We start from the raw sequence: 21,042 nt of genomic DNA on the forward strand, positions 1-21,042 counted from the left end.
CAACTCTGTGCAACCCCAAGGATGGCAGCCCACCAGGCTCCCCCGTCCCTGGGATTCTCCAGGCAAGAACACTGGAGTGGGTTGCCATTTCCTTCTCCAATGCATGAAAGTAAAAGTCAAGTTGCTCAGTCATGTCCAACTCTTAGCGACCCTATGGACTGCAGCCCACCAGGCTCCTCCATCCATGGGATTTTCCAGCCAAGAATACTGGAGTGGGGTGTCATTTCCATCTCCAAGAAGAGTGTCTAGGAAATGCTAAAACTATAGCAAAGGAGGTAAAGGGGAGAATGCCAGGAATATTTAAGCAACAAAAAGGCATGTGTGACCAAAAGAGAGTAAGTAAAGGAAGAGTGTAGGAGTGAAAATCCAAGAGGCTAATATAGAGCCTTGTAAACTATTATCATCAGGATTTTGACTTTCATTCTGAGTGAGATAAGCATTCTTTGCAGACTGTAAGTAGTGGAGTGGCATGATTTGACTTGAAGCCATTTGGCTTCTGTGTTAGAAACAGATTTGCGGGTGAAAAAGGATAGAAGCTAGAAAGAAGTTAGAGGTACTTATCCCACAAAAATTTTGGTGGTTCAAAACAGAATGGTGGCTGAGAAAGGGAGAGATCACTGGTTTGCGGATAGACTTGTTGGTAGGACAACAGGATTTCCTGACATATTCAGTATAGGATGTGAGAGAAAGGGAGGAGTCAAGGGAGACTCCAAGATTTGGGGACTGAGACTTTAGAAGTAGGAAATTTTCATTGACTGAGGTGGGGAGGGCTGTGGGAACAACATACTTAGTGAGGGAGATCATGGGGAGTGTGGAGACTAGCAGTCCAGTTTTGGACTTGTTGAGACTGAAAGGACTATTAGATGGCCCAGTTAATGTGTTGAATACACAGTTGGATATATAAACCTTGAATTTGGGGAAGATTAAAATTTGGAAGTCAATAGTGAATCAGTCAGTCAGTTCACTCTCTTAGTCGTGTCTGACTCTTCACGATCCCATGACTGTAGCATGCCAGGCCTCCCTGTCCATCACCAACTCCCAGAACTAGCTCAAATTCCTGTCTGTTGAGCTGGTGATGCCATCCAACCATCTCATTCTCTGTCATCCCCTTCTCCTCCCGCCTTCAGTCTTTCCCAGCATCAGGGTCTTTTCAAATGAGTCAGCTCTTCGCATCAGGTGGCCAAAGTATTGGAGTTTCAGCTTCAGCATCAGTCCTTCCAACAAATATTCAGGACTGATTTCCTTTAGGATTGACTGGTGGGATCTCCTTGCAGTCCAAGGGACTCTCAAGAGTCTTCTCCAACACCACACTTCAAAAGCATCAATTCTCTGGTGGTCCAACTCTCACATCCATACATGACTACAGGAAAAATCAAAGCTTTGACTAGATGAACCGTTGTCGGCAAAGTTATGTCTCTGCTTTTTAGAGAATTAATGAATAGATGGTTTTAAACCCATAAGACTGATAAGACGCCATGCATTTCAATCCAAATGCAATTACCTGCTTACCTTAATCTCTCTGCTTCTCATTTCCTTCATCTCTGCAATGATAGGGTTAGATTAAAGAAGAGATTTTCAGCTGTGTTCCATGGAGCACTAATGTTCTGTGGACAGGACTACTAGGATATGAGAGATGTTTGCTCTCCTATTACCTAAGCCAACAAGCAATCTCATACTTTTACAATGAAAATCAGATATACATTTGGAGATGGCACAAGGTGATTTTTATAATATATATATACTATCATGGACTAGAGTATTGTTGGCTGAGAAGATAGCTTTCCAGATGAAATAATGAACAGCATCTCATGAAAAAAAAAAAAAACTACGTATATCTGCTTCATGACTGGTCAGCTATCAAAGGGACATGTGTAAATAAGTGTACAAAATAACAATAGCATCAGTTCAGTTCAGTCGCTCAGTCATGTCCAACTCTTTGCAACCTTATAAACTGCAGCACGCCAGGCCTCCCTGTCCATCACCAACTCCCAGAGCCTAACCAAACTCATGTCCATTGAGTCGGTGATGCCATCCAACCATCTCACCCTCTATCACTCCCTTCTCCTCCTGCCCTCAATCTTCCCCCCCCCCCCAGTACCAGTCTTTTCAAATGAGTCAGCTCTTTGCATCAGGTGGCCAAAGGATTGGAGTTTCAGCTTCAGCAACAGTCCTTCCAATGAACACTCAGGACAGATCTCCTTTAGGATGGACTGGTTGGATCTCCTTGCAGTCCAAGGGACTCTCAAGAGACTTCTCCAACACCACCATTCAAAAGCATCAATTCTTCCGTGCTCAGCTTTCTTAATGGTCCAACTCTCACATCCATACATGACCACTGGAAAAACCATAGCCTTGACTAGACGGACCTTTGTTGACAAAGTAATGTCTCTGGTTTGAATATGCTGTCTAGATTGGTCCTAACTTTCCTTCCAAGGAGTAAGCGTCTTTTAACTTCATGGCTGCAGTCACCATCTGCAGTGATTTAGTTATCCTAAAAATGCTTACCATACTGAGTATGTGCTCAAGGTTTCCTCTTTAAAAGATATTTACTGAAAATCAAATTCAGAGAGCAAAAGTTGATATTCTATTTCTTTTAGGCCCAATTAATGATCACAGTTGAGTATTCAGAATGCCTTTGACCCTGACACCATGAACAACTAATTTTAACTGTAGAAAAATGTGCAAAAAATGCATGAAGTTATTGCTGAAGGAGAACTTTGGAAATAATTCAGAGTCAATTACCCTCACTTTATCGTGGAGGAATATGTGTGTGCTCAGTCACTCAGCTGTGTCCAACTGTTTGTGACTCCATGGACTGTAGCCCACCAGAACTGAGGCCCAAATGTCAAAGGTCATACTGGAACTGGAACATAGGTCATTTCCTGACTCTTAGTCTGGTGCTTTTTTCATCTTACTATGCTATATGAAATATACTATTTCATGGCTGCTTTAGAAATGTCACTGACATTTTAAATGAAGGCAGAAACCAACACTGATGTGTAATCTTCCTGTTTTCCTGATACATTAATTTTATGATCTTAATGTTTTCCCAATCCTTTATTTTACACTAATGTTCTTCCTATTTTCTCACAGTTCTAAGGATCATCCTTGCCATCATCTTTTGCCTGGTGTCTGGTATCCTGATGGTGCTGCTGTTTATCCTCATCCGCCATGGGCCCTGCTGGCAGAGAGACTCTTATGGAAACCTATGAACAGATGGCTGAATAAGGGCAGGCATGCCAGGCCAAACCCTGTGATGCAGAATTCAAAGGACAGTCTTCCACCTTGTGGGCATTGTGCTGCCCTTTGAATTTGCCTAGAGAAGGGTCTGAATTCACAGCAACCCAGGGACAGCTACCCAATGCATTGATGAATGAACACCCAGATTACTTAGGTCTTCGCATTGTTGTACTCATCCTGGTACAGGCTTCTCATTCAGCTAGAAGGAAATTCTGCAACAGATAATTGTGTTCTCTGGCACCAATGTCCAGAGGAAAATAAGAAGTGAAAATCAGCATTCTGCCTCCAAAGAGCAAAAAATTACAAGGGATGACAAAGACACATATTAAAGATTTGATAATGGGAAAAATTAGACTAGAAATAGTATCATATAGGGCTTCCCTGATAGCTCAGTTGGTCAAGAATCCACCGGTAATGCAGGAGACTGAGGTTTGATTCCTGGGCCGTGAAGATCCACTGGAGAAGGGACAGGCTACCCACTCCAGTATTCTTGGGCTTCCCTTGTGGCTCAGCTGGTAAAGAATCTGCCTGCAATGCAGGAGACCTGGGTTTGATTCCTGGGTTGGGAAGATCCCCTGGAGAAGGGAAAGGCTACCCACTCCAGTATTCTGGCCTGGAGAATTCTATGGACTGTATAGTCCATGGGATTGCAAAGAGCTGGACACAAATGAGTGACTTTCACTTTCACTTTTTCAGGAGGATTCTTAAAAAATAAGACTCAATCAGAAGGTATAAAAATTTCTTCTTTAACTCTTAAGTAGGTTTGCACACTCCTGGAAAGAAAACCCCACAGTGTTTGATAACTGACAGATTTCTCTGTGTGTGTCTGCCTATTCATACACTTATACACTCATATCTACAGTGAAGATGTTTTAGGTGTTTCATTCTCAGAAACTATAATAGCAACTACTTTAGCTGTTGATAATGTAGCTCATCATTTTCCTCACAATTTGTATAATGGGAAAAAACTAGAACATTCCAATAGCCATGGTTCTTTTTTTTGTTTTTACCTCCACTATTATAGCTAGATATTATTTGTAGTTCTGATGTCCTTATTTCATTTCAAAAGTAAGAGATTTTATTTTGATAAGGACTACTCATGGTTATGATGAAATAATAATGTATTTTAATTTTAATTGCTACAAATATATCTGAATTTCTCAAATGATGAGATTGAAAGGAAAATGCACAGTAGGATGATAACCCACTTTCTCAGCTCTGCACTGGCTTTAGGCCATCAACTTGGAACAAGTTCTTTTAAATATCTTAAACATTGGTTTCATAATCTAAAACTGAAGAGTCTAAACTAAATGAACGTAGAAGTCACTTCTAGTTCTCATGTTCTATATATAATTTTTTTTCTCATTTTATGCTATGCATTGATCATTGCCCAAGCAAGCACTTTTATAAATGGTACTATTGTACTAAGCCTGAAATTTATTCTAAACAACTTTATTTTGTGCTGAGCCTCCTATCATGGGAAATTCAGTCTCATTCATTGGTAGGGTTCTTCACTTCCTCAGGTACTACTTAAGGTCCCAGAATGTACCTAGTGGGATAGAAACCCCACTCATAACCCATCCCAACTCATTGTCTCAGGAGTATTTCTTTCTCCTTGAATCCCACAAATTTCACCTACTAAAATTCAAGCACTTACCCCTCTCAGTCCCACTTTCTACATAATTCTCACTAAGCCAAGACTATCACAAACAAAAGTTTTAGAAGGAGTTGTCATTTCTTGCCTCATATCCACTGCTTCCTGCAGCAATGCAAAGGGCTCAAAGACAAAGAACTGCAAGATCTGGCTACATTCTCAGCTTGTGAAAGGGAAAAATATCCATAGACAACCCAAAACATACTACTTGACACTGCACTGCCTTTCAGAGAGATGAGATCCAGCTCCACCGACCAGAACACAGGCATAAGTCCCCCCAGCCAGAAAACCATCAGAGGACACAAACTCCTTTTCCTGTAGAAAACTAGGCTTGTGAAAGTATGCAGCATTGATACTTCTGCAAAACATAAGCAAGAAAATGGCAGAATATATTATGAGAGGGCACTGCGACTTATGGAAAGAATTTTCTCAGCCCTGGCAGCTCTGAACTAAATCAGAACCCTGCTTATGCAGCAGGAAGGTTACAAAGCAGTAAACATCTTTCTTCTCTGAATAGGCTAGCTTATAAAGAAAGTAATTGTATCGAGCAGATAACAACGTGGAACACAGTGGGAAGAGAAGAGAGTCTGGAGCAGAACAGAGTTGGAACTGAAGAGCTGGGAGAAGAAAAATTATTTATTTTTAAGGATTTTGTTTATAAGCATTTACTCAGACATGAACCATGTTCTAGGTCTTAATACTTCCTAATGCCAGAAAAGGATGGAAAAGGGAGAAAATACCTCCCCTTTTTGCAATAGAAATGTCATCAAAAGGTATTGGTTTATTTTCTTTGTTCCTTTTATCAGCAAAGCTAGAGTGTTGCTGTTATTTGCTGGCTTGACAGAAATGGAATCAAAACTTTTACTGAATAGCCAGCCTTCTGTTCTTCAGCCAAATACTGAATCAACAGACCAGCTTTTGCAATAGCTTGGTTTAATGATCCTAGACAGTTACTGTTCATGTCAGTACTGGGTCACAAAAAGGAAAGAGGGAGAATAGAAAGCAGCATTAGGAGAGAAATGAAATTTGCACTTTGAAGGTTATTTGGGTTAATATCAAATCAGTTCCTCCAGGAGGTAGGACTGAAATTATTAAGCTTCCTACTTCATATCTTTTGTAGTTATTTCATGTGTTGTAAAAATTAATAGTTTGTAAAATCTCTATCCTTATTTAACAGAGTGCATTCAACTATTCTCAATAAATCATTTTATGATCTTCATAACTTCTTTGGACATTTTGATTTATTGATACTTAAAATTTTAAGTGACTCTACCTATCAAACATAGCAAGGTTTTGATGTAAAATCAAGTAAGTGTTAGCTGCTCAGTTGCGTCTGACTCTTTGTGACCCACCAGGCTCCTCAGTCCATGGAATTCTCCAGGAAAAATCAATAGAGTGGGTAACCATTCTTTTCTCTAGGGGATCCTCCCAACCCAGGGATCAAACCCTGGTCTCCTGAATTTCAGGCAGTTAAGTAGCCTCCAGAGGCTTGTTAGGATCCAGGGCTGCTGCATGGTTCACTCTGGCCCCTCAGTGGCAGAGCTGAAATTCAGCCCTCATAGTCCAAGTTGCTAGAGGCTTGAGTGATCCCCAAGGTGGCACGTTAACACTGATGATTTTTGAAAATGATTTGCATTCTGAGCTAGAGGGAATCAGACTTTCTTTGGAGACACTTAAGTCACCACTCCCTGCCATCTGGTTTATGTTACTAAATTCCCCATCTTCCAGGAAACTTGCAGTAGATGTTCAAGACAACAGTCACGAAAAGACAACAGCAAGGAATGGTTGGGTGCCCTTTTCTACAAAAACTACTCTAGTAATCTGAAACTGCATAACTGAAATGCCTCAAGTCAATGAGGACTCTTACAAGCAACGTTTTTTTTGTTGTTGTTCAGTCACTCAGTCGTGTCTGACTCTTTGAGACTCCATGGGCTGCAGCATGACAGGCTTCCCTGCCCTTCACTATCTCCCAGAGTTTGCTCAAACTTATGTCCATTGAATCAGTGACGTCATCCAGCCATCTCACCCGCTGTCATCCCCTTCACCTCCTGCCTTCAATCTTTCCCAGCATCAGGGTCTTTTCCAATGAGCTGGCTCTTCACATCAGGTGGCCAAAGTATTGGAGCTTCAGCTTCAGCATCAGTCCTTCCGATGAATATTCAGGGTTGATTTCCTTTAGGATTGATCTGTTTGATCTCCTTGCTGTCTCTCAAGATTCTTCCCCAGCACCACCGTTCAAAAGCAAACTTTAATGAGGGTGTTTTTGTGATAAATGTTGACTAGATAGTGAGCTATACAGGAGTCTTCTTTCAGTACGTTGATAACTGAATGCCTTTTGGTCATTTTTTACTTAAAAGTCCCCTTGAGTCAAGTTGGGGGAGTGATTAAAAGTTAAGCAAAAAGAAAAAAATTAAAGCTGAAGAGAGAAAAAGAGAGAGAGAGATCATTTAAACATGTTTAGAGATAAAACTACCTATCCTTTTAATGGGTTGTTACCACCATTAGCTGCTCATGTGTATTCATCTGCTCACTTCTTAAAATACTAGGAGATTGTTCCCAAAGTTGAATTAGGTTTTCCCCTTTCCCCAAGAAATCTTTTACCAAATGGAAAAACAGGTGAATGAGTTAAGGAATGAAATGGAGGGAAACAATGAAAAAGCCAACAGCTTTCAGGATATATGTTAATCTACCTGATATCAAGTAGGCCTGGACTCTGGGTACAAGTCAGTGACAATGTGATAAATTTACTCAAACACTAAAGTATAGTCATTCTACTTAAAAAAAAAAAAAAAAGAAAGAAAAATATGAAAATGCTCTCTTTACTCCACTTCAACCCTATACAGCTTAATTTCCATTGATTTGGGGTTACTTTACAGTTTCACTTCCCTTTTGTCATTTATTTGATTTCATTAGAAATAGACTACTTACTTTCCACTTCTGTTACTCCTAATTTAGGCTACAAATGGGCTGGAACTGAGGGAAACTGAAGATGGGGGTAAATCACAATTGCTGTTGTTTAAAACTACAGACCCTTGATCCTTTTGAGGAGATATTTTATCGAATTTTAATTTAAAAATATAGTTTTATAAAATTGACATTGCTAAGAGCAAAACACTAGTCAAGGCCTTCTATGTTGAAAAAAATGTATAAAAAAGTGTGAAAGAGTTACATTATTTGTCTTTCGTTCATTTAAAAATCCCTAATATAAATTTTCAGTAGAACTATATCCAGAAGTAACTTCTGCATGAGCAAAGAAAGAGGTGACCATGGCTAGTAGAACTTGTATGTTAAATGAAGTGTAAGTAGTTTAGAGCACGTGCTTTAAGATCCAAGAGACCTTTAAAGGCTCTGTGACTGACTTTCTGGGGAAAAGACACTGGGAAAGCTAAATAACTTCTCTAAAGTCTTGGGGTCCTTGCCTATAAAATAAGGATAAAAATAGCATCTTATTTTACATGGTTGTGTTGAAAATTAGATGAGATGATGCATTAAAGTCCTTAGCACAGTATGCAAAGTAACTACTCAATAAACGATAGATATGATAGGATGAGGAGAAGGCAGTGGCACCCGACTCCAGTACTCTTGCCTGGAAAATCCCATGGATGGAGGAGCCTGGTAGGCTGCAGTCCATGGGGTTGCTAACGACTAAGTGACTTCACTTTCACTTTTCACTTGCATGCATTGGAGAAGGAAATGGCAACCCACTCCAGTGTTCTTGCCTGAAGAATCCCAGGGACGAGGGAGCCTGGTGGGCTGCCGTCTATGGGGTCGCACAGAGTCGGACACAACTGAAGCGACTTAGCAGCAGCAGCAGCAGCATGATAGGATGATATATGACATATAAAATTTCTTTGAAAACTGGCCCCAAATTAACCAGAATTCTGAGTTAACTAGAGTATCTTTTTCTTGGTCATTTGAGAGAGTATAGAAAATCTTAATAACAAATTAATAATTTGGAAGATAAAGTGCTAAAAATAATGATTTGCACATTTTACTTGTTCTAAGGAACCATCATTTTTTTTTATTTCTCACTATTATTATTCATCAGGGGCATTTTTTGCAAAACTTGTTTGTTTTAGAACCAGTTTGGTTGCTGACAGAGATATAAATTTAGGAATGAAAATGATTTTGTTTTATTATTTGTAAAAAAAAAATTCTCAAACTGTTTAACATATAGAAATATAGAAAAAAAGTTTTCTAATAGTTACATAGTTTTCCAATAATTGATACGGACATGTAGTCACATAGGTTAATGAAATACATATTAGAGAAAATATATTTAAAGGTAAGGATGATTTAATGATGTGGTAAATTTTCAAAGACTTCTTTAATTCAAGCTATCTATATGATTTTTGAAAAATTCTATTAGATCATAAACTAAGCTTACAGAGAGAAATTCCTGTTGGAAATTTCTCAGTGTAGAAATGTTAATAATCCTCAGGAAAAACTTAACTCTCAAACTTCTAAATAGCTATTACTGTATACATTTTCTCTCTGGTGGAAATCAGTATTTAATATATTGTAATTCTCCTAAAATCACCTGTGACCCCCGTAGGCTTGTTTTCCTCCACCTGCTGATAGCAACGATCGTTACTACATAGTTTGTATTCTGATCATAGCAGAAAATCTTAAATTTCCTAAGGAATACAGAAGAAGCAGCAGAAGAAAATCTAATTTGTCTATTCCTTTGGCTCAAAGTACACCATTTCACCTACAAATAAAAACAGTCTTTGATTATTTTTAGAAAATCTTGGACTTTGTTTCCAGGTGAATGTATGTTCCAGTTAAAATTCTAACTAGCACTTACTTAATTGGGAGACTGTGGGCAGGTCCCATAAGCTCTCTGAAACTTGAAGAATTTCCCCATCTGTACAAAACACGTAACAGTAGGTTGTAGCACAGAGTAGAGCTTATGGTAAATCCCTGACGCACAGGAATGCCCTCCCTGTAACTCTCTTTTGATCTCTCATGCCTATCTCAACTCCTATTTTCCAAATAGTTATATTTAAAAACTATGTTGCTGTTGTTGTTTAGTCATTAAATTGTGTCTAAGTCTATTGCAACCCTATGGACTGTAACCTGCCAGGCCCCTCTGTTCATGGAATTTCCCAGGCAAGAATACTGGAATGGGCTGCCATTTCCTTCTCTGGGGGATCTTCCCGACCCAGGGCTCAAGGATTCTTTACAACTGAGTCACCAGGGAAGCCCTAAACAAGTATGTCTGACTCCTTGCGACCCCATGGATTACAGCCCTCCAGGCTCCTCTGTCCATGGTATTCTTCAGGCAAGAATACTAAAGAGGGTTGCCATGCCCAGGGGATCTTCCTGACCCAGGGATCAAACCCACATGTCCTACATTGCAGGCAGATTTTTTTTTACCTCTGAGCCACTGGAGGAACCCCATTAAAGATTAGAGGTTTTCAATTTTACACTCATGAAAGAAATCAAGAAAATTCAACACAATTCTGATTTTCCCCATGCTTATTATTCTAATTTTTAAAAATGAAATATTGGCTAGAAAGTCTTTTCCAAGTTTTTTTTTTTCCTTTGGTGGGGGTGGGGGGAACCTTTCCTTTGCTGGTTATCTAATATTTGTTTAAACTTGTGTAATCCAACACTGCCCCCAAATGTTACATGATTTATTTTTAGAATTAAGGAGAGTAAATTAGAATTTTTGAATTTGCTTTTGAATTCAAATTAGAATTAAGAGAGTAAAAACTATATAAGGAAGAGAGGAAGTTAACACTTTTGGAACATGAATGGTGCTTACTAAAGGTTTCCTTTTGCCCTTCTTTAAGGGTTTTTAAATAGTATTAATTTACTCCTGTTTTGAAAGTTGAAGATTTGGCTCATTTAAACCACCTCCCTCTCCTTTATCCCATCTTTGAGTTTATGAGCTTGACTCTTCTATTATATACATTTATAACACTAAATAATATTGATTCATCATTAGAATATTTTGACTCTTAATTCTCAAAACAACTGTAGTTGATATGTATATTACTTTTATCTCAATAATAAGGAATTAAGATTCAAAGGTTAAGTAGCTACTAAGTGGTAGAATTGGGAATTGAACATTTACAAGATAGAGCAATGATAAAAGAAAAAATATATGTTCCTAAGTGAGTGAATACATTGTCAGAATGCATAGGGAAAAATTGGTACCTTACTTGCCTTAAGGAAACTACTGTTTCTTCCTAGTACAGTGGGCTGCTTTCAATTCTCAAAGGTTGTTGGATAGGCAGGTCTGCAACAGACCCAAAGTAATTGTAACATTTTTTTGAACTTTGGTGGCTGCAGTGACTAGAACAACTAGCAAAAGTAAGTTACTTCTGTATTAGTAAGATATTTTTCAGATTGTATTAATAGTTGCCTTTTATTTTGCTTTACATTGATTATACATGAACCGCGAACTTCCAGATGTGCAGCTGGTTTTAGAAAAGGCAGAGGAACCAGAGATTAAATTGCCAGCATCTGCTGGATCATGGAAAAAGCAAGAGAGTTCCAGAAATACATCTATTTCTGCTTTATTGACTATGCCAAAGCCTTTGACGGTGTGGATCACAATAAACTGTGGAAAATTCTGAAAGAGACGGGAATACCAGACCACTTGACCTGTCTTTTGAGAAATCTGTATGCAGGTCAGGAAACAACAGTTAGAACTGGACATGGAACAACAGACTGGTTCCAAATAGGAAAAGGAGTACGTCAAGGCTGTACATTGTCACCCTGCTTATTTAACTTATATGCAGAGTATGAGAAATGCTGGGCTGGAGGAAGCACAAGCTGGTATCAAGATTGCCAGGAGAAATATCAATAACCTCAGATATGCAGACGACACCACCCTTATGGCAGAAAGTGAAGAAGAACTAAAGAGCCTCTTGATGAAAGTGAAAGAGGAGCGTGAAAAAGCTGGCTTAAAACTCAACATTCAGAAAACTAAGTTCATGGCATCTGGTCCCATTCAGTTCAGTTCAGTTCAGTTCAGTTGCTCAGTCATGTCCAACTCTTTGAGACCCCATGAATTGCAGCACACCAGGCCTCCCTATCCATCACCAACTCCCGGAGTTCACTCAGATTCACATCCATTGAGTCAGTGATGCCATCCAGCCATCTCATACTCTGTCGTCCCCTTCTCCTCCTGCCTCCAATCCCTCCCAGCATCAGAGGCTTTTCCAATGAGTCAACTCTTCGCATGAGGTGGCCAAAGTACTGGAGTTTCAGCTTTAACATCATTCCTTCCAAAGGAATCCCAGGGCTGATCTCCTTCAGAATGGACTGGTTGGATCTCCTTGCAGTCCAAGGGACTCTCAAGAGTCTTCTCCAGCACCACAGTTCAAAAGCATCAATTCTTCGGCACTCAGCCTTCTTCACAGTCCAACTCTCACATCCATACATGACCACAGGAAAAACCATAGCCTTGACTAGACAGACCTTTTGTTGGCAAAGTAATGTCTCTGCTTTTTAATATGCTGTCTAGGTTGGTCATAACTTTCCTTCCAAAGAGTAAGCGTCCTTTAATTTCATGGCTGCAATCACCGTCTGCAGTGATTTTGGAGCCCAGAAAAATAAAGTCTGTCCACTCTTTTCCCATCTATTTCCCATGAAGTGATGGGACCAGATGCCATGAGCTTAGTTTTCTGAATGTTGAGCTTTAAGCCAACTTTTTCACTCTGTTCTTTCACTTTCATCAAGAGGCTTTTTAGTTCCTCTTCACTTTCTGCCATAAGGGTGGTGTCATCTGCATATCTGAGGTTATTGATATTTCTCCCGGCAATCTTGATTCCAGCTTGTGCTTCTTCCAGCCCAGCGTTTCTCATGATGAACTCTGCATATAAGTTAAATAAGCAGGATGACTATATACAGCCTTGACGTATTCCTTTTCCTATTTTGTTTCTCAAATATTATACTGTAAAGACAAATACTCATACATCTAAGTCGTTTTGCATTGTTAACATTCCTGTATATGACTTAGCAAGTTGACTCTATGTTATTTTGTAAGAAATAAAGGGATAATGACATCTTTTTGCCATGAATTATTTTACAATTTTTCATGCTGTAACTATACAAATATGGCTGTCAAGAATGAACACAAGCCTCCCCCCCTTTTTGAACAATACTCTAAATGTCTATAGGAACTTCCCTGGTGGTCCAGTGGCTAAGATTCCACCCTCCCAAAGCAGGGGACTTGGGTTTGATCCCAGACCTTGGTCTGACCAGAGAACTAGACACCACATGCTGCAATTAAAGATTCCCCATGCTGCAACAAAAAGAATTCCACATGCCTCAACCAGTACACCCAATAAATAAATATTTTTAAAACGTCCATTTATATTGTTATGGTGAGTCCAAGGAAACTCAAGATCAAGTATAATACATACCAGCTGGAGACTCTGAGGTTACCTTACATTTGGTGAGGAAACTAAGTTATTGGGTGGTGAGTAAGCAGAGGCTCCAATGTTACTTAACTCTCACTACAGTTTCCCAAGGTAAGTATCAATATCCCTAGTTTACAGATAACAGAACTGAGACTCAAAGAGATGTTAACCTGAAAGAAATGAGCTGCCAGGTATTTGTCCAGAAAAGATGGGTTTATTTGGGATCTGTTGAGAATTGCAATTCTGGGTCTGCAACCATGGTGAGCCATGTGCAATTTCCGACACGGCAAGGGAAGGAGAATGCTTTATACAGGAAAAAAGAAAGTTGGACAGGCTATAGTAAACAATATGCCCATGGCTTTTCGTCGGTCGAGTCCTTGCCAGGAAAATAAAAGGAGTCTTTCTTCCTCTTGAGGTCTGCTATCATCACAGTGAGGGAGAGCTCCCCGTTTTGGTCTCCTAACTCTATTTAACTGAAGCTTGCATTATTAATCTTTTACAGAGGATAAGGGACTTGCCTCAGTTTTTTTTACCACCTTATATTTCCTTCAAGTGCAGATGGCTAAGAATATGTAGATTTAGTAATTTCACAATGGGTTTGGAAACTTGCTCACTTCAAAATCCTCTACAGAAAAAAAAAAATATGTAAGGATTTAGATTTTTCTCATATCTGGTAATACGGGAAGAGTTTGGATTAACTAGCAAGAACATTGAATTGGAAAGTCCTCATTTTGGAACTGAGTGGGCCCCTAAGGGGTTTTCCCTTTCTTATTTGTAGAAAAAGGCTTTTGTCTCCTAGCCTTTCCCTGAATTCCAAACAGCAGACTAAAGCATTTACTAATTAGAGAAATGAAGGAATACAGAAATAAAAGAAAAGCAGTCAAACAAGAAAAGTAATGACAGCTTAAACAATAGTTCAGCAATAAAACAGAGTCCTAGTTCCTCCTCAAGGAATATACATAACAATTTGATGCATATCTTTGAGTTTTTCTGTAGAAACTAAGACTAACACACAGCTGAAGGATGGTGACTACATGCTGATCACAAATACACAGACCCCAGACGTTGTGTGGCAGGAAGGGGGACCCCTTCCAGGGCCTGAAACTGGGCTCTTGTCTAACAGCAAGAAATGAATTGTCTGAGGAGACACGTGTTCTGACAAAGCAAGAGATTTTATTGGGAAAGGGTGCCTGGGCTGAGAACAGTATGGAAACAGAACCCAGGAGCACTGCTCTGCCACATGCCTCGCAGTCTTGGGTTTTATGGTGATGGGATTAGTTTCCAGGTTGTCTCTGGCCAATCATTCTGACTCAGAGTCCCTGGTGGTGCACACCTTGTTCAGCCAAGATGGATGCCAGCGAGAAGGATTCTGGGAAGTGGTCAGACATGTGGTGTCTCCTTTTGACCTTTCCTGAACTCTTCCGGTTGGTGGTTGCTCATTAGTTCCGTGTTCCTTACCAGGACCTCCTGTCATAAAACAACTCATGCAAATGGTTACTATAGTGCCTGGCCAGGGTGGGCGGTTTCAGTCAGTGTCCTTTCCCTAACAGTTGGAACCAGCAGGTCAATGACTAAGATTTCTGAAACATCACTTGTTACCTTACCACCAACCAACAGGAAGAAAGTCATTCACCCTGCACCAAATGTTGCCTTTAAAAACACCCTGAAAGAGATTAGAAATTTGGGTCTTTTGAGCATTATTACTTGCTTATTCTTCTTTTTTGACATGCTGTAATAAAGGCCATACTATCCTTTACCACAACCTAAAGTCAGTAGATTGGCTTTGCTGCACAGCAGGTGAGTGGACCCAGGTTAAGTTTGGTAACCATATAGTGCAAAAAGAGAGCTGGGGTTAATTTTTTAAATAATTTTATTTATTTGTTTTGGCTGTGCTGGGTCTTTGCTGCTCACGGGCTCTTCTCTAGTTGTGGAGAGCGGAGGCTGAGTCGCAGCATGTGGACTTCTCTTGCTGTGAGGCACGAGCTCTAGGGCATCCAGGCCTCATCAGTTGTGGCACGTGGGTTCAGTGGTTGCAGTTCCCAGGCTCTAGAGCACAGGCTCAATCGTTGTAGTTGCACCGTCTCTGTTGCTCCACAGCAGGTGGGATCCTCGCCGATCAGGGGTCAAACCCATGTCTCCCGCATTGGTAGGCAGACTCTTTACCACTGAGCCACCAGGGAAGCACTGGGTTAATTTTAACAAGAGAAAAGAACATAGAAAGGACTTTTCCTTAATCAGTTAATATTTCATTAATGGTTTCAAATTGTTAAACAATAGAACAGGTATTTTATTTTCCCTCTTTACCCAACTCTGATAATATGGTCAGAACTAGATTATTTCCTGTAATTGATTGGAGATGCTGGGGAGGAAGACATTTTCCTTCATTTTTCTAGATTCTTCTGGATGGTTAAAATTAAATAACATAAGGCAAATTAACAGGAGAAAATCAAAGTTTAATAACATGATATATATGAGAGAGACCTAGGAAAACTGAGTAATCTCTCAAAATGGCCAAAGCTCTTATATTTTAAATAACATCTTCAGCTAAAAACAAAAAAAGTCAGGTAGGGAAAGTCAGTTAAGAAAGGTTGCAGGAAAAAGCACAATAAATGAGGGTGATTTTGTTACAGACTTAAGTCATTGCTTACTCTATTGATGAGTTTCAAGAGATTTGGTAAACCTCTTCTTCCAGGGTCAGGGAGGAAGATGCTGTTTCAAACGGAGACTTCCCTTACAAATGTAATGTTTCTCACAAAAGTGAAAGTATTATTGGTTTTCAGAGCACTTCTGATGTGTGCTGTTTCTCAGAAAATAGCCAGCTTAACACAATACGCCAAAGAGACACATTTCAGGGTGGCAAATTCTGCTCTGGAAACTGTACACATATGAATTCTCATGTCATAATTTGCCAATGTTGTCAATAATTTCAAGTCTAATGAAAGCAAGAAACATGTGTTTCATGTATACAGAAACAGAAAAAAACTAAATATATGTGGAGAGATAAAGCTTGAGGAAAACTACAGGAGACAAACAACAACCACATAAGAAATTAAAGTCAAGTCCACTAGAGATTATCATACTAAGTGAAGTAAGTCAGAAAGAGAAGACAAATACCATATGATATCACATATATGTGGAATCTAAAATATGACACAAATGAACTTATTTACAAAGCAGAAACAGACTCACAGGTATAGAGAAGAGACTTGTGATTCTCAAGGGTGGGTGGAAGGATGGGGAGTTTGGTATTAGCAGATGCAAACTAGTATGTGTAGAATGGATAAACAACAAGGTCCAACTGTATTTCGTCAATATCTTATAATTAACCAAATGAAAAAGAATATATATATGAATTACTTTACATACAGCAGAAATTAATACAGCACTGTAAATCAACTATACTTCAATAAAATAAACTTTTAAGAAAGAACAACAAAAAAATGAAGTCCAATAGAAAATGATTCTGTAGGACTTTCAAGCTTGCCAGCTCAACTGGAAAGTATTTTCTAACTGTGTCTGCACAAGACCTTCTAAGCAGCATCTTCTAAGAGATGTTTAACAGGAACTGTATATATAATTTTACATTTTCTAGCAGCTACATTTAAAGAAAAGTGAAGTTAATTTTAATAATGTCTTCTTTTAACTGAATACTTATCTAAAATATTATTTCAACATGTAATCAACATAAAATTTTAAATGTAATATTTCAGATTCTTTCATATTAGATCTGGTATTTTAACTTTATTTCAAGTATTCAGCAGCTTGGGGATAGGTTACTATGTTGGAAACAGTTGAATATACTTATATAAAGTTCTTAGGGATTCATTTAGGATCTGGGCTTTGATATAATTAGGCAGGTCCATTTAACAGCAATAGGGAGCTTGATAAGCAGGTGTTTGTCTCATATCTAAAATCTTAAACCTCCCCTGCCTTGTACAGTAACGTATACCACTGATAAAAGCTACTGATATCAAAAAAGCTGTGAAATGCTGTAAGTATATTTCATATAATTTGTAAACTTGATATGTGTACACTATGAAAGTATCAGAAAATCTTGTGTAAACTTATATTCTGAATAAAAAGATAAATCCAGGGATTTTCTGGTAATCCAGTGTCCAAGACTCCAAGCTCCCAATGTATGGGACCTAGGTTTCATCCCTGGTCAGGGAACTAAGACCCCACATACTGCAAGTAAGACCTGGTGCAGCCAAATAAATAAATAATTTTTAAAAAAGAGTAATCCAGAAAGAGAAGTTTGAAGGTCATGCTTGTATGGGTCACTCCTTTAAAAAATGGCTGGCAGTGGGACCTCATTTAACAGAAGAATAGGGAAAGAAGAGGTAAGTCCTCCTACCTTTCCTGCCTCTGCTGCTTGGTTCTAGTGTTTTGAGAAGGATACCAACTAACTTGTGCAAATCAGTTAAGAACAACCAGGGGAACTGTGAAAAGGCTTGAAATCACATCCTGTAAGCAGCAGCGAATACAGCTTCTAAAAATCAGAGTTTGAGGCCAGGACGGTTAATCATAGAGATAATAAGCAGAGGTATGCTGCTGCTGCTACTAAGTCGCTTCAGTCGTGTCCGACTCTGTGCGATCCCATAGATGGCAGCCCACCAGGCTCCCCCATCCCTGGGATCCTCCAGGCAAGAATACTGGAGTGGGTTTCCATTTCCTTCTCCAAGGCATGAAAGTGAAAAGTGAAAGTGAAGTCGCTCAGCCATGTCCGACTTCTAGCGACCCATGGACTGCAGCTTATCAGGTTCCTCCGTCCATGGGATTTTCCAGGCAAGAGTACTGGAGTGGGGTGCCATTGCCTGGTATATGTGTGCTTAGTCGCTCAGTTGTGTCCAACTCTTTGTGACCCTATGGACTGTAGCCTGCTGGCTCCTCTGTCCACGGGTATTCTCCAGGCAAGAATACTGGAGTGGGTTGCCATGCCCTCCTCCAGGGGATCTTCCCAACCCAGGGATTGAACCCAGGTGTCCTGCATTGCAGGTGGATTTTTTTTACCATCTGAGCCACCAGGGAGGCCCAGTAAGCAGAGGAAAGGGGGGCAGATACGATTTTCTTGAGTCATGAAATATTTCCTGCCATATCAGTAAACAAGGATGTCACAGTCATCAGAAATTCCTGCCCAAGGTGAGCTGTTAAGCCCTAAAGGCACTCATGGGGTGAACACCTGTGATCCAACAGCCATCAGGCTGCAGCCACATCCTACGGTGAGCCCCAAGAGAGCTCAGGATGTGAAAATCACTGGATACTGGCTGAGGATAGCTGAGATGCATATGAAAGGAATGATTTCAGTGAGTCCAGACTCTTGCATCTTCTCATACATAGAAAAGCACCAAATCCCTTAACTTATGATATCTGGTTTTCTTTACAATAATCTTTTGATGTTCAGACTATCTGCTCTTTGTTGCAAAACTTCTATATAACCTGCGTCCTTTTCTTTCCTCCTTGGAGCAGTTTTCTCAGTGTCAGTTGAAATGCTATCTCCTGGGTTTGAAGTCCTCCAAATTCCCACCAAATTAAACAAAACTCGCAACCTTTCAGTTCAGTTCAGTTCTGTCGCTCAGTCACGTCCAACTCTTTGCAACCCGATGCAGCATGTCAGATTTCCCTGTCCATCACCAACTCCCGGAGCTTGCTCAAACTCATGTCCATTGATTCAGTGATGCCATCCAACCATCTCATCCTCTGTTGTTCCCTTCTCCTCCTGCCTTCAGTCTTTCCTAGCATCAGGGTTTTTTCCTAAGGAACCAATTCTTTGCATCAGGAGACCAAACCATTGGAATTTCAACTTCAGCATCAGTCCTTCCAATTAATATTCAGGACTGATTTCCTTTAGGATTGACTGGTTGGATCTCCTTGCAGTCCAAGGGGCCCTCAAGAGTCTTCTCCAACACCATAGTTCAAAAGCATCAGTTTTCTTTATGGTCCAACTCTCACATCCATACATGACTACTGGAAAAACTAGAGCTCTGACTAGATGGACATTTGTTGGCAAAATAATGTCTCTGCTTTCTAAGATGCAGTCTAAGTTTCTCATAGCTTTTCTTCCAAGGAGTAAGCGTCTTTTAATTTCATGGCTACAGGGTGGTGTCGTCTGTGTATCTGAGGTTATTGATATTTCTCCTGGCACTCTTGACTCCAGCTTGTGCTTCATTCAGTCCAGCATTTCACATGATGCACTCTACATATAAGTTAAATAAGCAGGGTGACAATGTACAGCCTGACATACTTCTTTCCCAATTTGGACTGTTGTTCCATGCCCTGTTCTAACTTTTGCTTATTGACCGGCATACCGATTTCTCAGGAGACAAGTAAGGTGGTCAGGTATTTCCCATCTCTTTAAGGATTTTCCACAGTCTGTTGTGATCCCAAAGGCTTTAGCATAGTCGGTGAAGCAGAAGTAAATGTTCTTCTGGAATTCTCTTCCATTTTTTTTTTATGATTCAGCGAATGTTGGCAATTTGATCTCTGGTTCCTCTGCCTTTTCTAAATCAAGCTTCAACATCTGGAAATTCTTGTTTCATGTACTGATGAAGCCTCCCTTGGAGAATTCTGAGTATTATTGTGCTAGTGTGTGACATGAGTCTCAACTTTTGGGTTGTGACTATTTCTTAAGTTGACATGTTATACTGGCAAATACTTAAAAGGGATGTCACAGAAGAAGAACAGGCAAAAAAATGAAAAACTACTCATGAAACGGAGGGCAAGTTGGCTGAATACAAAGAGAGTGGTTTTTAAAACTACAAAGGAAAAAATTTGGGGGGAGGCAGGGAATTTTGCTCTACAGCTGAGGGGCTGGACAGGGCAAGGGAAGGGGAAAGTCACTGTCTAAGGCTCCTCCTAACTCCAAGTATGGACTTTATTTGTCCCAAATATTGAACAGAGAGAGTGTGGAGGAATAATAGTTTACTGGCTTTGATGTAACTAGTCCTGTAAATAAATCTTGGCTCAATCTTCAGGAGTTAGTTCACTTTGGGCAAGTTTCTTAGATTCTCCTGGCTTTTTTCCTCTATAAAATAAAAATAATACACCCAAAATCTACTTCTGGGATTATAGGAAGTCTTTGTAATCTGTAAGATGCTACAAAAACACAAATTTCTGTTTTCCTGGGATAAGCCAAGAAGGCCCCTTAACTCAGCAGTCCTATTGCTTTTACCTTCTCCCATCCACTTTCTCCCTTCCTACTCTATTTTAGGTCCAGTTGTAACCAAACAGAGCTTATGGAGCCTTCCTGGGACAGATTCCCTGTCCCTCATGTCCTCTAATTATCTCCTTTGTTCTTTTTTGGTCACATGGCATGTGGGATCTTAGTTCCCCAACCAGGGATCAAACACGTGCTCCCTGCAGTGTGGAAGCATAGAGTCCTACCTACTGAGCTGCCAGGGAATTTCTTTCTCACCTGGGTCTTGCTTGTACAACAAACAAACAAAAACCCCTTCAGCTTCCTAGGCTTTGCCAGAGTTTCAAGGAATAAACTTAATCAGGTCAGTAAATGCAGAAGAAAAGGAAAATGGTCAATCAGACATAGTCTAGCCATTAAACAAAGTCAAAGAGCTTTTGTTCCCTTGTAGCTCAGTTGGTAAAGACTTTGCCTGCAGTGCAGGAGACCAGGGTTCAGTTCCTGGGTTGGGAAGATCCCCTGGAGAAGGAAATGGCAACCCACTCCAGTAATCTTGCCTGGAGAATCCCATGGACAGAGGAGCCTGGCAGGCTACAGTCCATGGGGTTGCAAGAGTCAGACACGATTTAGCGACTAAC

The 21,042-nt window shown here is 39.9% G+C and overlaps 1 protein-coding gene across 2 annotated transcripts in view; it reads left to right on the top strand.

Annotated features, from left to right (window-relative positions):
• Positions 1 to 6,116, top strand: part of ACP3 (acid phosphatase 3) — a 60,559-nt gene extending 54,443 nt beyond the window's left edge. The window contains exon 10 of one of the 2 annotated variants that reach the window (XM_040232714.1): positions 3,094 to 6,116. In XM_040232714.1, coding sequence (XP_040088648.1) covers positions 3,094 to 3,310 — 217 coding nt within the window. In that variant the 3' untranslated portion in view covers positions 3,311 to 6,116. The remainder of the gene's footprint in view (positions 1 to 3,093) is intronic. The other variant, XM_040232705.1, reaches the window with a different exon arrangement.
• Positions 6,117 to 21,042: the final 14,926 nt, after the last annotated feature.

This window comes from Oryx dammah, unplaced genomic scaffold, assembly GCF_014754425.2.
Source record: "Oryx dammah isolate SB20612 unplaced genomic scaffold, SCBI_Odam_1.1 HiC_scaffold_2, whole genome shotgun sequence".
Classification (NCBI taxonomy): domain Eukaryota; kingdom Metazoa; phylum Chordata; class Mammalia; order Artiodactyla; family Bovidae; genus Oryx; species Oryx dammah.